This window comes from Cavia porcellus, unplaced genomic scaffold (assembly GCF_034190915.1).
Source record: "Cavia porcellus strain 051 isolate PalLab524CR breed Dunkin Hartley unplaced genomic scaffold, mCavPor4.1 scaffold_29, whole genome shotgun sequence".
Lineage (NCBI taxonomy): Eukaryota > Metazoa > Chordata > Mammalia > Rodentia > Caviidae > Cavia > Cavia porcellus.
This window is the reverse complement of record NW_026947512.1, coordinates 8,005,453-8,020,637: the sequence shown is the minus strand read 5'-3', so window position 1 is coordinate 8,020,637 and position 15,185 is coordinate 8,005,453. Positions and strand designations below refer to the sequence as shown.

Genomic DNA, 15,185 nt, shown 5'->3' with positions numbered 1-15,185 from the left:
CACACTGGAGGAGGCAGGGTCACCTAGCCAGCGCCCTTCAGAAGAACCAGAATCAACAAAAAAAGGGGGAGGGGACTAGGGCCTTCATTATACGCCTGTATGAAAGAAACAAAAAATATGAGAAGAGGAAATAATAAGAAAAAGTCCCCAGCCCCCAACCCTGAGAACGCTGATCCAAGAAAGGAAATACAAAAGAGATTGAGGACAGCAAACATGCAATATCAGACATGGCATCAGTGGACCTGAAGAAATATATTCGGGACCTCATAGACGAGTTCAAAAGTGAAATGTTTAACTAAGTAAAGCAAGATATAGATTAATAAAAGAAATGCTAAATACCTCTCAAGAAAACACAGATGGAAGAATGGAGGAACACAAACAAAAAGAGAACCATTTAATGAAGAGAATATAAAGAAAATACAGAATACATGAAGCAGATTCAAAGAGATTACCAGGAAATTAAAAACTCAGTTGAAGGCTGGCAAAACTGCTTGAAAGAAACTAAGAATAGATTATCCAAACTGGAGGACAGTTTTGCAGTGTGGAATTATGAAAGGAAAAACTTTTAAAAAAATAACAAGGAAACAAGCAGTAACAATACAAAGGCTAGAAGACAACAAGAGGATCTATAACTTGAGAATAAAGAATGTGAATGAAGAAGCAGGAGTACAAACAAAGGAACTACAAAGGCTATTCGAAGAAATAATTAAGGAAAAACTTCCCAAACGTAAGAAAGTGAAATGATATTCAGATATATGAGGCATATAGAACTCGTCACCTACAACCAAAACAGAGCCACATCCAGGCATATAATAATCAAGATCTCAGAAATTCAATATAAGAACAGAATATTAAAAGCTGTTAGAGATAAACAGATCACCTATAAAGGAAGGCCCATCAGAATAACGACAGACTTCTCAAGTCAAGTCAAGAAGAGCTTGGAGTGAAATATTCCAAGCCCTGAAAGAAAATAACCTCCAGCCCAGATTGATATACCCTGCTAAATTGTCTCTAGAAATTAATGGAGAAACAAGATGCTTCCAAGACAAAGAGGAACTTGGGAAATTCATGACCACCAATCCAACTCTACAGAGAATACTGCAGGGCATTCTAGAGAGAGAGAGAGAAAAGTACCAGGATTCCAGGAACAGTGGCAAGAGGCCTCACTGAATGGAGCAGAAAGTAGAGTGAAGAAGACAACTAATGGCAAACAAAGAGCATAACAGAAATGAGGCAGAGAAGGTTGGTTATAAACTCTAATATAGATGGCCTTGATACACTAAATTAAAAAAGAGAATTACAGGTAGAGTAGAACAGGAGGTAGGGTCCACCGAGATGCTCTTTATAGGAAATATAATTAACCTGAAAAAGGGTATATGGACTGAAAATCAAATATGGGAAAACAATGCTGTATGGGACAGAGAGTAATAGTGGCAACTAGACCAGTATTTGTGAATAGGTTGGAAAGACAGGCTTTAATAGGTAAAGGAATATAATTAGAGATCAAGTCCAGGAGAAAGAAGGTTTGGAACCACTTAGGTAAATAGCAGGTCCCCCCACAATTTAAAACTGAAGGTTTAGGTGAGACCCAGAAATACACAGTGCACCCTGGGGACGTGAAAGGGGAGGAATGGTCTTTAAAAAGATGGCAGAAGATATTGTTAATAGTGTATCAAGAATTTAAACCCATATTACTCACACCACTCTGCTTAGATAGATTTTATTCTGAGCCAGTTTGTCTACTTGCATTAGATTTGAGGGAACAGACAGCTATCCCCAAAACACCAGGATATAGCACAGTAATCATCTTTAATTTCCTATTAACTTACTTTGGAGCCCTGTATGACTTATACTGGTCTTGGTCTTGACTGATCTTAGTTAAATCTGGTTTGTTTGATTGCTGTTTGGTATTGACAGATTTTATTAAAACTTACATGATTTATTGTATTAAGTTTGAGAGTTTAGGCAATTACACTGAAGATGACAAGACTCACTATGATACCCATTCTGGCTTGATTACTACCTGTTTTTGAAGTTTTATACTACATACAAAATTGTGTTTTTATTAATACTGTTATGTACTGATATATTCAGTTATACTATGTCTGATGATATAGCCAATTCTATTGAAGATAACAAGAGACAACACAGTAACCATGGTAGAATTCCTTGTACAGTGGTCTTATACGTCTTTTTCATTTCATGTGTTTGTAGAAATATGTTTTGTTTTGCTTTGTTTTGTTCCTCTCTCTACTATAGGAAGGATAGAAATACATGTTAAGACTCATGCATGCATAGAACTAATAAACAGTTTCTGAGAACTGATCTTACAACAATGTTGAGATGAACAAATACTTTGAAGAAAAAGAGACACTGCAGTACCTAGTGCTGATCCAGGAGTATCATAATGTGAAACCCAGCAATACTATTATTCTTTGCTCAGAGTGATTTTTTGTTGAACGGAACTGGTTGCAGTCTCGCTGTTTGAAACCCCACTTTATATGCTCCACTTTTATATCTTGAATAACTATTTGTAAGAGGGCAATATGTAAATATCAACTAGTGATTTCTTACTGTTTATTCTTTCTTTGAAAGTATGTATGATTTCTACCCATTTTCTGTTTTGTTTAGTCTTTCTTTAAATAAAATTTTGAAAAAAAGAGCAAAGGGAGGGAAAGGTGGAAACTACTGTCAATTTCTTATTGAACTCTTGCATTGTTTACACAATTTTATTAGGTTTGGCTTTGTTCTGTCTTTTGTTAGATTTTAGATTTTATGCTTTCAGATGGTAAGGGCAGCTATTTTGAATATAATGGGAAATATTATGGTAATCATGGTTTCCTATTATATTGTTTTGAAGTCTTACAATGCTTTTATTCATTGGTTTGATTTTATTTTGTTTTGTTTGATTTTAGTATGTGAGATGGTATGAATGCTATTTTGAAGAAAACAAGACATATGGTAGCTATTGCTGATTAACTATCATCTTATTTTGAAGTCCTACCATACTTTTGTTCTTCTGTTTTGATTGATTCTATCCTGTTGTGTTTTATTTGACTTTATTATATGTGATGTTATAGACAAATTTTTTGAGGAAAATGAGATGTTATAGCAGCCATTGTTCATTTCCTGTTATTTGGTTTTGAAGTCCTGTAATGCTTTCATTCTTTTGAATTTTTTTTACTATATTGTTATGTTTGATATTATTGTGTGTGAAGGTGTGCTCAATTATTTCAAAGAAAAGAGACATTATGTTAGCTACGGTTGATGTCCAGTTGTTTGTTGTGAAGTGCTGTGTTGCTTGCATTTTCCTGTTCTGATTTACTTTGTTTCATTCTATTTTCTTTAGTTCTCTTTAAAATTAAAAAAATAAAAAGCTGTAGGCTAGAAGCTGTATCTTCTGTTCCTTTATCTCACTCATCCTTGGCTCTCTCTTTTGAATGACATTACTTTAGCTCTGAAGCAGCCTCCCATTATTTTAGTGTTTATGTAAAGAGGTAATTACTATTTCAAGTTTGTGCTAACTGTTCACCTGTAGAATTTCAGCCTTTTCTACAAATTTAAGGGATAATTTTTTCCTCATATTTTGAAAATAACAGTTTTTATTTTCTGAAAAGGGAATTTCAATTTACCATTGAAATTCACGTTTAGACTCATGGTTGTACTTTGGCTTTGAAGACTCTTATATTTGAAATACTGATTTAATAATCATGATAATGATTTGTCACTTTTGTTTTTTCTTGTGTAATGCAGATGTGAAAGGACCACCCACCCATCGTTTGTCTTGTGGTCAGTCACCCTACACAGAAACAACAACATGGGAACGGAAATACTGCATCCTAACAGACAGCCAGTTGGTGTTGCTCAACAAGGAGAAGGAGGTAAGATGGAAAACTGCTTCTCTTTTCTGAGACAATTCTGAAATTATATCCATTTTATTTTTGTCTTGATATTTAGCATTATGCAAATACAGACTTTAAGCCAGGTGTGGTGCACACCTGTAATCCCAGCACTCAGGAAACTGAGGCAGGAGGATCACTGCAAATACAGGGCCAGCCTAGCTACAGAGTTAATTCAGAGTGAATTCAGTCTAAACTACATAGCAAGTCCCTGTCTCAAAACAAAACAAAAAATACAGACTTTAACAACATATATCTAAAAGATTGCTAATGCAGAATGAGATGTTGTTCCAAAGAAGGATGAGTTCCACAAGATAGGGCCTGCAAGTCTCACTAAGGAACAGAAGAAATGCTGAGTTAAGTTGAGAAATTTGGAAAGAGAAAGATTTGAGCAGTTAGACCTGACTCTGAAAATGGCCTAAAAGACTACTGGAAATTTTATATCATTCTACCTCCTAAGAACAACAGCAATTGCCATGCTCAGCGGATTAATTGAAAGAGGTTTAATAAAGGGACAAGTTACAGTTGTGTGAACAGCATAGGGTGATGAAGCCACTCTGAGCTAATAATAGCCAAAAGCAGTTACACCCTAAATCTTCAAGTAACAGAAGGAAGCCAGGTTTCCAAAACTCAATAGTAGTTCATGAGAAGCTAAATGACATTTGCAGTGGTTGTTCACAAAAGAACACAACCTCTACCAAAAAACAGATGGCCAACGAGAAAGGAAGAGAGCATAAATACCCCAACTCTTCTGCTTGCTGATTTCTTGCCATTGTCCCTGTTGGTCAGCTCTCTCTACACTGAAGACAGGAAAGAATTGCTTTGATGTGTTCTGTAAAGGTCATCTTCCCGAAACACACAAAAAGAGAATGAAGGGCAGAGAGTAGTGTAGGTCTGCAGTGGCAGAAACAATATAATCACACCAAACATCAAGTTATGCTCTGCTAAATCAAAAACTCCAGAGTTTATCACAGACTATTCTTTACTCCTCCAACTGTTTACACATAAAAATTCTTCCACATCCAGATCATTCATTTGCTTGTTGGTAATTAATATCATGCTAGTATTTATTTCATCTGCCACATAAAAAATAGTACCTGTGACCCTGACATGGAACATAATGGAAGGGAAGGAGAAGAAAAGATCTGATTCGGTGAAGGAGGAAGATTAATTGTGAAACATATATAAATAACAGTAGAGGTAAAATACCCATTCAGTAAGTCTTTTTTTCTAAAAGTCTGTTGAGAGAAGCAATGACCAGAACATGTATTTCTTAATTCCCATTTGTGGATTCTTATCTCCCTTTTCTCTTGCTCCTTCTTTCCTCTTTTTTTTCTGTATCCCTTCTCTTATTCAGCATTTTGAAATTGATAAAGACCAGGTAATAGCAAAAAAGCTATTTTGGTTTCTTCTCGTATTTCATTTGGCAGTACTTACTTGAAAGGACCTTTCTCGGTGAAGAACTTGCTTGTTCTTTTTCTCCAATCATTGAAAAATATACCTTACTGTTGTTATCATTTCCCCACCCACAGCTCTTTCTACTACTTTAATGCCATTAATTTTATGCAAATTATTTAATCATTACCAGCCTATTCCAGAACATTCTTGTGTTACTGTGTTCAGTGACCACATAATAAAAATTGGTAGAGTGAATGAATATTAGTGTAGAAGATTTCTAATCAGCCAGTTTGAATAAATGCATAATTTATAATACTTATTTTAACTCAACCTATCGTGTCTTTTATCAGAGCTCTTAACAAGGAATGATATAAAGAGATCATTTGCCATTCTTTTGCCCTTGCACACATTTTTAGTTTGCTACTGTAGTTCAAGAATAGATAGCAGAATGTCAGAAAGCATCTTTGTATAGAACCATGATATCATCAATTGATTGTATGTTTCTGGTCAACTACCTGGGCCCTCTTTTGTCTCATAAAATATCTGTTCATGATAAGTAATTTTCTAGAACAATGTCTTAAGTATTTTATCCTCTTGTAATCCAGTCATTACAAGTAACTTTAGATACTTAGAAAACCTTTTCCCCCACACTTTATCCTTTTTATGGTTCTTTGTGTCTCCTTTTGAGATGAGAATTTTTTTTTTAACCAGTACCAAGGATCAAACTCACGACCACACGCTTGCAAGGCAGGTACTTAGGCCGCTGAGCTAAATCCCCAGCCCATGTGTCTCCTTTTCTGACCTTGTCTTCTGTTCATCCTCACCTGTTGAAATCCTTCACTGTACTTGCTACAACTTTATCATTGGTAAAGTCAACTATTTCTTCCACCTATTCTTTCGAGGGGTCCCTCCAACTTCTTGGCCTCTGATAGCCAATATCTTTCCGGGGGACACTGTGTTCCATGAAGTTTTGTCAATAGGTGGTTGTTTTTCTCCCATAGTCTTTGTATCATGCCTTCTGGAATGGATGGATATCTTCGCCTTTCACAGCTGCTTCCTCTCTATTTTCCCTAAAATATTCAAACTCTGAATTGCATGTCACAGGTATCTTCCAACTTGTCACTCTATTATTTTTTGTTGATTTTCTTCTGGGTCATTATCTTCGTATCTGTTTTCAGTCTTAATGTTTTATTATTCTAGTGTTTTTAGAAGTGGTTTTTTCATCACATAGGCTCTCAGTTCCTTGAACTCCTCCAAGAATCCTCTCCCCATTTTACCTGATTGCTAGAAGTTTTTCATATTCTCAAATGCATGCATCTTGTTTCACTGTACCTCATAAAGATCAAGAGACTCTAAGTTTAGAAGGCTTGACTGATTGCTGAAAGAGGAATGAGCTAGAAAGTTAAGAGGTAAGGATCAGAAACTTAAGATTTCAGTACATGTATACAGTGTATAATGATCAGATCAGGGTAACTGGCATATCAACTCAAACATTTATCATTTCTTTTTTGGGAGCATTCAAAAATCCTTTCTAGTAACTATTTTGAAGTACACACTTGTTAACCATAATTATTCTGTACTGTAGAACAGAAGAGTTATTCCTCCGATCCCACTGTATCTCATACCCATGCTCTCTTTCATCCTTCCTTCCTCAACTCTCATAATCAGTATTTCTCTCTCTACTTTTATGAAATCAACTTTTAGCTTCTGCATAAAATGAAATGTGTAATATTTGTCATTCTATGGCTAATGTCACTTAGCATAATGGCCTTGAATTCTATGTCACTGCAAATGATAGAAATTTAAGTCATGTTTTTGCTGAACAAATTCCATCTGTGTGTGTGTGTGTGTAAGCCACAATGAATATACAAATACAGATTTCTCTTAGACATACTGATGTAATTTCCTTAGGTTATGCACCTCATGGTTCTATGTAGAACTTTGACTCTAACTAACTGGCTCTAGTTTTTTTCTATAACAGTTTTCACCTTCTAAAATCTTACATAATTTATTATGTTTACCATCTCTCTTCCTCATACTGGAATGTAAGCTTTGGAGCATGGATTCTGTCTGTTCATTCAGTAATGTAACCAGCAGTGCTGACACATAGTAAACTCACAGGAAAATTTGTTGACGAATGCCACAAAATCCAAATTATAAACTAGTTCCAGAATGCCCATTTCCGTAATGTTGAGAGGAGACCTTTTTTATCTTTTCTGTGTTAATCAGCTTTCTCTTTTTATAACAAATACCTGAGGTATAAAGAAAAAAAGTTCATTTTGACTCAAAGTTTTAGGAGTTCTGGTCCATGAACAGAACTGCATAGCTTTTGGGCCTGTGGTTAGGCAACTTCTCAGAGCCAGAGTATGTGACAGAGCCAAATCACTTACATATGTGTTCAGGAAGCCAATGAGAGGCGGGGGAAGAAACGAGGACCTGGAGTCCCGCTATTCTCTTCCAGACATTCTCTTCCAGAGTATGTCCTTAGTGACCTAAACACCTCCCATTGGCCCGCACCTCCTTCAGTTTTCACCTCCCCACAGTTGATGCTGTCAAAACTATAGCATGAACCTGCCCAGACCATGAGGTCTGGATTAAGATTCCCTGTTTTTATTTTTTGTTTTGTAAAACAGGATAAAAATAATAGGCGCTGGAGGTTTAGCTCAGCGGCATAAGTGCCTGCCTTGGAAGCAGGCAGTCGTGAGTTCGATCCCCGGTACCGATAAAAAGGAAAAAGACAAAAAAAAAAAAATCTCTAAGGTTATTTTCCATCGTCAGATATGTGATTCCATCTTTATTGAATACCTATTATGTATGCAGTGTTATGGTCACAAATACATGGTTTTATTGGAGTACTTGAGGTAAATTAAATTATGTCAATTTTCACTAGATACAGGTAGTCTCACAACACTGTTAATATATAAATGCTAAGTAACTATAACCAAAATGGTTAATTTTATGTTATAGGACTTTTACCTCAATTAGGCTTTATAGTATACCTACAAGGGAAGAATAAGTGAATTATTGCCTGGGGTAGATTGGGGTGTGGAATGGAGAATGTCAGAAACTGGTTGTTATAGAGGAAATAAATGCTTACAAATAAGAACTCACCAAGGAGAAAAGAATGGAGGAACATTCTATGTATGTATAAGGATATAAAGAAACACATCTCTTGGGAAAAATGTTCAGTTTTTATAATTTAGCTCCCAAGAGGAAAAGTAATTAATAACTGACCAGAGCTAGTTAATAGAACCTTGACTATGATGAGGAATTTCAAATTTATCCTGGAAATGGTCCAGACAGTATAAAGTGTTTATAAGAGCAATGACATAATCAGATTTGCTTCTTAATAAAGCAACTCTGTTGATCATATGGAAAAATGAGTGGAAAACTGTGAAAGTCAATAGATAAGAAGTTACTTCAGTAAACCATGTTAAGAATGATGAAAAGATGATGACTTTATAAACAGTTTGAAAATACAGTTTAATATTTTAAGACAGTTACATTCTGCTATTATTAAATTGCAAAAGTTGAATGAAATCTTTAGGAAAAGAAAATGTGAAGACATTACTGTACCTACTACTTGAACAGTAAGTTTAATACCTTGTTAATTTTATTATAGGAAAAAATGGGAAATTCATTTTTTAATGGTAGGACTAGAATATACTATTACACTTGGCTTTTACCGACACTAATGACTATACTGTAATTCTTATCCTTAGAATTTTGCATTGAATATTGTAGTATTTCTTGAAATGAGTTTAAAGCATGTCTGCTAAACAGTCTGAAAGAGTTGTTTAAAATCTTAGTCCAGCTAATCACAGGGCTGTTTATTGCTGTGCTAAAAGATCAGTTAAGAGGTTTCTATGTGGAGTTAAGCTGAATACTTAGCTAGGCATTGTTGGAAAATCAAAAGATTGTATTAGTGTAATACTACTCATGTATTAAGTCAGTATGTAGAATCTTTTAATGCTGTCTTTTAACTCTGCATTTTTCTTGTTAGAATTAGAAAAAAGTCTGTTTGACAGAAATGCATGGAAAAAATGTTAAATACACCAATTACCAATTTAGGCATATAGCAGAATGGTACAGAGCTGAGCAGAGTGCTAAAAAAATGGTCTGCCAAGACTGTCACCTTGAGAAATGTCTTAGTGATTCAATAAATTGTTTTATGTAGATTTTGTGAAATAGACATGGCTTGTATATTGTGAAGTATACTTCCTTGCCTAGGTGCCAACCCTTTTTAAATTATGTAGCCATTAAGTTCCATTTTGCCTTCAAGAAATAAGATCAAATAACTACAGATTAAGAAATTAAAGGAGTGAAAACAAACTTGAATCTCTCTCAAGTAAAAACACAGATAGTGTAAAAACAGAAGAAAAGTGAATTTGTGGCTTTCTTTTGGCGTGTTCAAGCCATCAAGACAGGGTAAATTTGGCTCCGTTTTTCTTAATGCAAACTCTTGTTTCTGTATTATAAACTTTAAATTCTGGTTACTAGTACAGGCAGCAAGGAATCATAATGCAGTTTTAAAATATTTTAACACATTTTTCTTGCCTTAGATGTCAATGTTTATTATATGCAGATATATTGATGAAAATAGCAGGTGGACATTATGGAAACAGCTAAAAGTTAACTATTTTTTTTATCCTGGAGTTAACTACCCATAGCCTGTTTCATTTAGAATCACTTTCAAGTTATTTCAAGTCATATTATTCTAATATGTTCCTGTACATGCATTTGCTATGTTAGGAGTAGGAAAGAAGGTAAGTTTTATTTCTTTTCTTGCTCCCATAATTAATTTATTGATGGAAATATGACAATTTAAAACTGACATTTGATTAATAACAATAAATTTGGGAGGATAAGAGAAATTATTTAATTTTAATTTTATTTTATTGTACCAGGAATTGAACTCATGACCTCATGCTTGTCAGGGAGGCGCTGTGCTATATTGAGCTATATTCCTGGCCCTTTAGAAATTCATTTATTCTAAAGAAATGTAAATCTATTGTTAAGATGCTACCAGAAGTAGGAAATTACTAAAGGAAGCTTAATAAGAGATCTAGTCAAAATTATGTTTTATGACTGCTAATTTATAGAACATATTAGAAGACGGAGAGATATGAAAGAGATAGGTCAATTAGGAGACTACCATTTCTCAGGTGTGACATCATGAGTGGCTTCCCAATGCTCCCTGTGAGTTAGGCATGTCTTGTTATTCAGGCGTGATCATGTTACATTTTGGGACGTGTTCTACTGTACTTCTCTCCTTTAGCTAAACTGACTTTCTCCCTGTTCCACAACAAAACAAGTTGTATGCTTACTAACTTACTGGCTGACTTTATGCGTTTTTCTTGGTCTAAGATGCCCCCTACTGTACCTATCAAATGTTCATTCATTTTTGGTTGGAGATATTTTAAGGTTTGTGGATTAGCTGGTAAAGTACAGACTGTTAATTTATATGCACTTAGTTATATAATGAATAATAATTTAACACAGTAGAGTGACAGGGAAAAATGTTATTATTTTTAAGGAGAGTGTACCTTCTCTTATGACACTAGGAGAGGGAGAAAGAAGCAATGCCTGTCATAAATGTTAGGATAAACAGGAATTTATCTGCCAGAGGTAGGATAGAAAAGAAAGGGAGAAGCAGCATTTCAGACTGACAGTAAACTGAGCAGCTGTACTGAACTACAAAATTTGGGATGTATTACGGGAATGCAAGTAGTTTGGCACTTGTAAACTATAAAGTGTAAAGCAGAACCAAAGACAGGCCAGATTATAGAAAACTTAATATACTATGTTAGGGAGTGTAATTGGTTGACTTTACAATTACTAGAAGAAAATACTTGGTACCTACCTGCAACTAAAAGAAAGAGAGGTTTATTTTATCTCACAATTTCAGAGGGTTCAGTCTGCAGCCTCCTGGGCTCCAAGGCTGAAACATCATGGTGGAAAGGTGGGGCAGAGGAAAGCTGCTCAACTCAGGGTATCTCTATAGCCCTCTTCCTCCAAGTAGGCCCCACCTCTTAATAGCTCGTATCACATTGACAGTCAAGATTAATGGGCACAGGGAATTCGCACTATAGAGGATAGTAATTTTTAAACTTCTGTTATCAGAGTAACCCTTTCATTTTAAAAATCTTATACAGAAGCCCCATAATAATAAGCTCAAAATTATGTTTGAGTTGAAATAGAAAGGTGTCTCTTTCACCCCCCTAAAATACTGCCACTCGTTTGAAAACTGCTGTGAGAGCAAAGACGAAACACCTGAAGGTTTTTAAGCCCCAGAATGACAATCACAGGTACATTTTGGAATTACTCTGGTAGGTTTAAAGGCCAGAACATCAGTGGCATAATGTAAGTGAAAAAATTGTTCTAGACATTCAGACAACAATAAAGTGCTTTTGGCACCAGCTATGATAGAGTAAGTCATACAAGATAAGCCTTCCATCTGTAAACAAAAAACAGGACACATGCACTCTCAATGTATGTATTATTTCAGCCATTGGACAGTAGGCAGCTTATCACTGATGGTTACCATTCTCATATATCTGCTGTGTACCATTTCCTGCATGGGCACAGTAATCTGGAGTCCAGGCAGACTGGTCTTGCTGAACTGAGGAGGTGGAGGGCAGAATGCTGCATCTGAAGAGGCTGGAATCTGCTGGACAACTTACCAGTCTTTGACCCAGGGCTTTACCACACATCTGCAGGAAAAGACTACACACACTTTTGGAGAACACATAGAAGATGGAGAACATGGGTTGGGGATTTAGCTCAGCGGCCTAAGCGCCTGCCTTGCAAGCAGGAAGTCGTGAGTTCGATCCCTGGTACCGATAAAAAGGAAAAAGACCAAAAAAAAAAAAAAAAAGAAGATGGAGAACATAATAAAGAGTGGTCATGCTGAGCAGTGATAGAAGTATAACCCTACCAGCAAAATTTCTTTAAAATCGTACCACTACAGGAATCCAAGTGACATTTTAAAAGTGCAGAAATTAAAGTTTACATGATTTATGTCTCCGCACTTAGTACTAATAAGTGAAAAGTTAATTCATCAGTGAATAGTTAGAGCTGGAAATACTGAGAATAGTCAGAGATCCTCAGCTTTGCCTGTCTAGGAATGGTCCTGTTGTTGGAATTTTCTAAAGTTCCCTAAAGTGATTATAATTTGCAGACAAGATGTAGAACATTTGTATAGATGACACTTTGAGATGCTTAGGCATGATGGAAGGAATGATACAAAGAGTGAAAACAACACTTCAGTGCAGTGGCTATCAATCTTAGTGAGCTTTAAACTTAGTTGAAGACTTGTTAAGTCACATTGCTGAGCCTCACCCCTAAAGTTTTTGATTCAGTGCATTTTGAATCAGAACTAGTGGTGGTAGAGCCTGAGAATATGAGGCCTGAGAGTATGGATTTCTAGGAGGCTTTTAGATTATTCTGATGCTGTTGGGGTAGGCCACATTTATTTTGAAAACCACTGCCTTAAAAAGATAAAATTGAGCCATTTCTTTCTTTAAAAGGAATTGAGTCCTTTTAAGGATTTATAGTAGACCGAAGCATTTTTTAAAACATCATTGTTTAGGAAAAGATTACTGTAAAGACTAACTCTTAGGGGCTGGGAATTTAGCTCAGCGGCATAAGCGCCTGCCTTGCAAGCAGGCAGTTGTGAGTTTGATACCTGGTACCGATAAAAAGGAAAAAGACAAAAAAAAAAAAAAAGTAAAAAGATTAAAAAAAAAAAAAAGTAACTCTTTAATCTGTATGAGCACAGATTGAAATCAATTTTCATGTAATTATAAACAAAATGAAAGACTTTTGCAGAAAGTATTCAGATATGTATGTGTATGTGTATCATGTGCCAGTTTGATCTTCTCTCATCATGGATGCTTTGGAATTAACAAATCAATTTATGAGTTTGAGGTTCAGTTTTATTTTAACTCACCTTGGATATTCGAGAAGTAGCTTTTTTCTCAGGTATATGAGAAGACACTGTTTTGTTCTAAAACAATGAAATTAAGATGTATGATAAATATCCTTTAAAACTGTACTTAGCAATCTGTTGTGCTATAAAGGTAAAACATTCTTTAAAAATTCAAGCTTAAAATAAAAATCAGCATGTTTTATTATAAGTAAAATGCCTTTAAGTGTGATACTTGAATAGGTCCCTTGATCATAATTTTAAGTTGTAACAGTCAGAAATCGAGAAAAAGTCTGTATTAAACCTTTAAGAAAATATTTGTGAGCAAATTTTATTTATCATCTCCTTAAATATGGCAAAGAAAAGATATATGATAAACTATTTTTCTTTTTACAGATACGACCTTTATAAATTTCCATAGGGGAAAAAAATTATCCCCTCCTAAAACAGTTACCTCTCCATAAACAATTACTTTCTTCTGTAAAGCTTAAAACTTTACTATTTCAGACAGTATTTTAAATATTGTATCAAAATAGTGGGCTGTGAATTTAGTTCAGTGTCTCAAGCACTTGCCTGGTATGCACAATGTTGTGAGTTCAATCCCCTGTTTAAAAAAAAAGTTGTGGTTTTTTAGATTCAATTATTGGCTGAGAATCTGAACTATTTTTCCTTTCCAAATTTACTGCCTTTCCTTCTACTTTTAAAGCAAGTAGAGGGATACATTTTCTGCCCTTCTTAATGGGAAGGAATCACTCAGCCTTTCAGTGCTCCTCTTTCAATTATTTAAATAATTTCCATTCTGAAAGAGATGGGTTACTTATATTACTGTTGAAGTTTTACATTACAGAGTACTTTTGAAAGAGTTTGTGCCTTTGTTGCTGCTATTATATGATTTCAGCTTATTTTAAAATTTTTTCTTAGTTCTGCCTTTCAGTTTCTCAGCAAAGAGTGATGTGATGAGGAGGTGGGACTATTTCATCCTCTAAACATAGGAAAATTTTCAGTGCTCTGAAGGCCTTTGGGAATTTGCACTTTAGATTCTCAGTAACAGACAGCTTCTCTTTCTCTCATTTGCATGACCTCAGTAATAGGAATTGGATTACTGAGGCAGAGCAAAGGCATATGCACTTAAGCTTGTACCTGTCCCAGTTTTTTTGAGTCAGATGATACAGTGTATGTCCCTTGCAGTCATTTAGAAAAATAAACTATCCCTTGCCTATGAAAAGAGAGTAATTATAATGCCACTTTCATAATGTCGCACTTACACATTTCTTAGACGTGTGCACAGTAAGAATCAAATATTAGTCATTATTAAAATTTGATGAAAATCTAGGAGCCACAAGAAATTAGGAACAATTACCAATATTTAATATAGTTTACCAAAATACTTAGGATATTATCAATATAATTTTTCTGATATGTTACTATTTTTTTTTTTTGTCTTTTTCATTTATATCGGTACCAAGGATCGAACTCACGACCGCCTGCTTGCAAGGCAGGTGCTTATGCTGCTAAGCTAAATCCCCAGCCCCTGATATGTTATTAATAATAAAATTATTTGTAAAATGTCTTTGCCCACAATCCCCATGCCTTCTATTATAGTATTCCCCCTTTATCCATAGTTTTGTACTCCACAGCACACTGCAGTTTGAAAATATTAAGTATTAATTTCAGAAATAAACATTTCATAAGCCCTAAATACTGCAGTTTTCTGGTATCTAGCTTCCTCCTGCCTGGGATGTAAACCATCCCTTTCTCCAACATATGCATACTGTATTAGTCATGTAGCAGATGTCATGGTCATCTGATATGCTGTCAAAGTATCACAGTGTCTCTGTTCCCTGTTTTTCTTAAAAGTAACCCCAAAGCTCAAGAGTAGTCATGCTGACAATTTGAATGTCAAAGAGTAGCTACAAAATGCTTCTTTTAAGTGAAAATGTGAATTATACTATTTTGGAACA

At 35.1% G+C, this 15,185-nt stretch overlaps 1 protein-coding gene across 7 annotated transcripts in view; it reads left to right on the top strand.

Annotated features, from left to right (window-relative positions):
- The window catches only part of Rasal2 (RAS protein activator like 2), a 305,910-nt gene that overhangs the window by 137,794 nt on the left and 152,931 nt on the right, over positions 1 to 15,185 (top strand). For all 7 annotated transcript variants that reach the window (XM_013157957.3, XM_005005847.4, XM_003474637.5 and 4 more), the window contains exon 2: positions 3,754 to 3,881. In XM_013157957.3, coding sequence (XP_013013411.1) covers positions 3,754 to 3,881 — 128 coding nt within the window. The remainder of the gene's footprint in view (positions 1 to 3,753; positions 3,882 to 15,185) is intronic.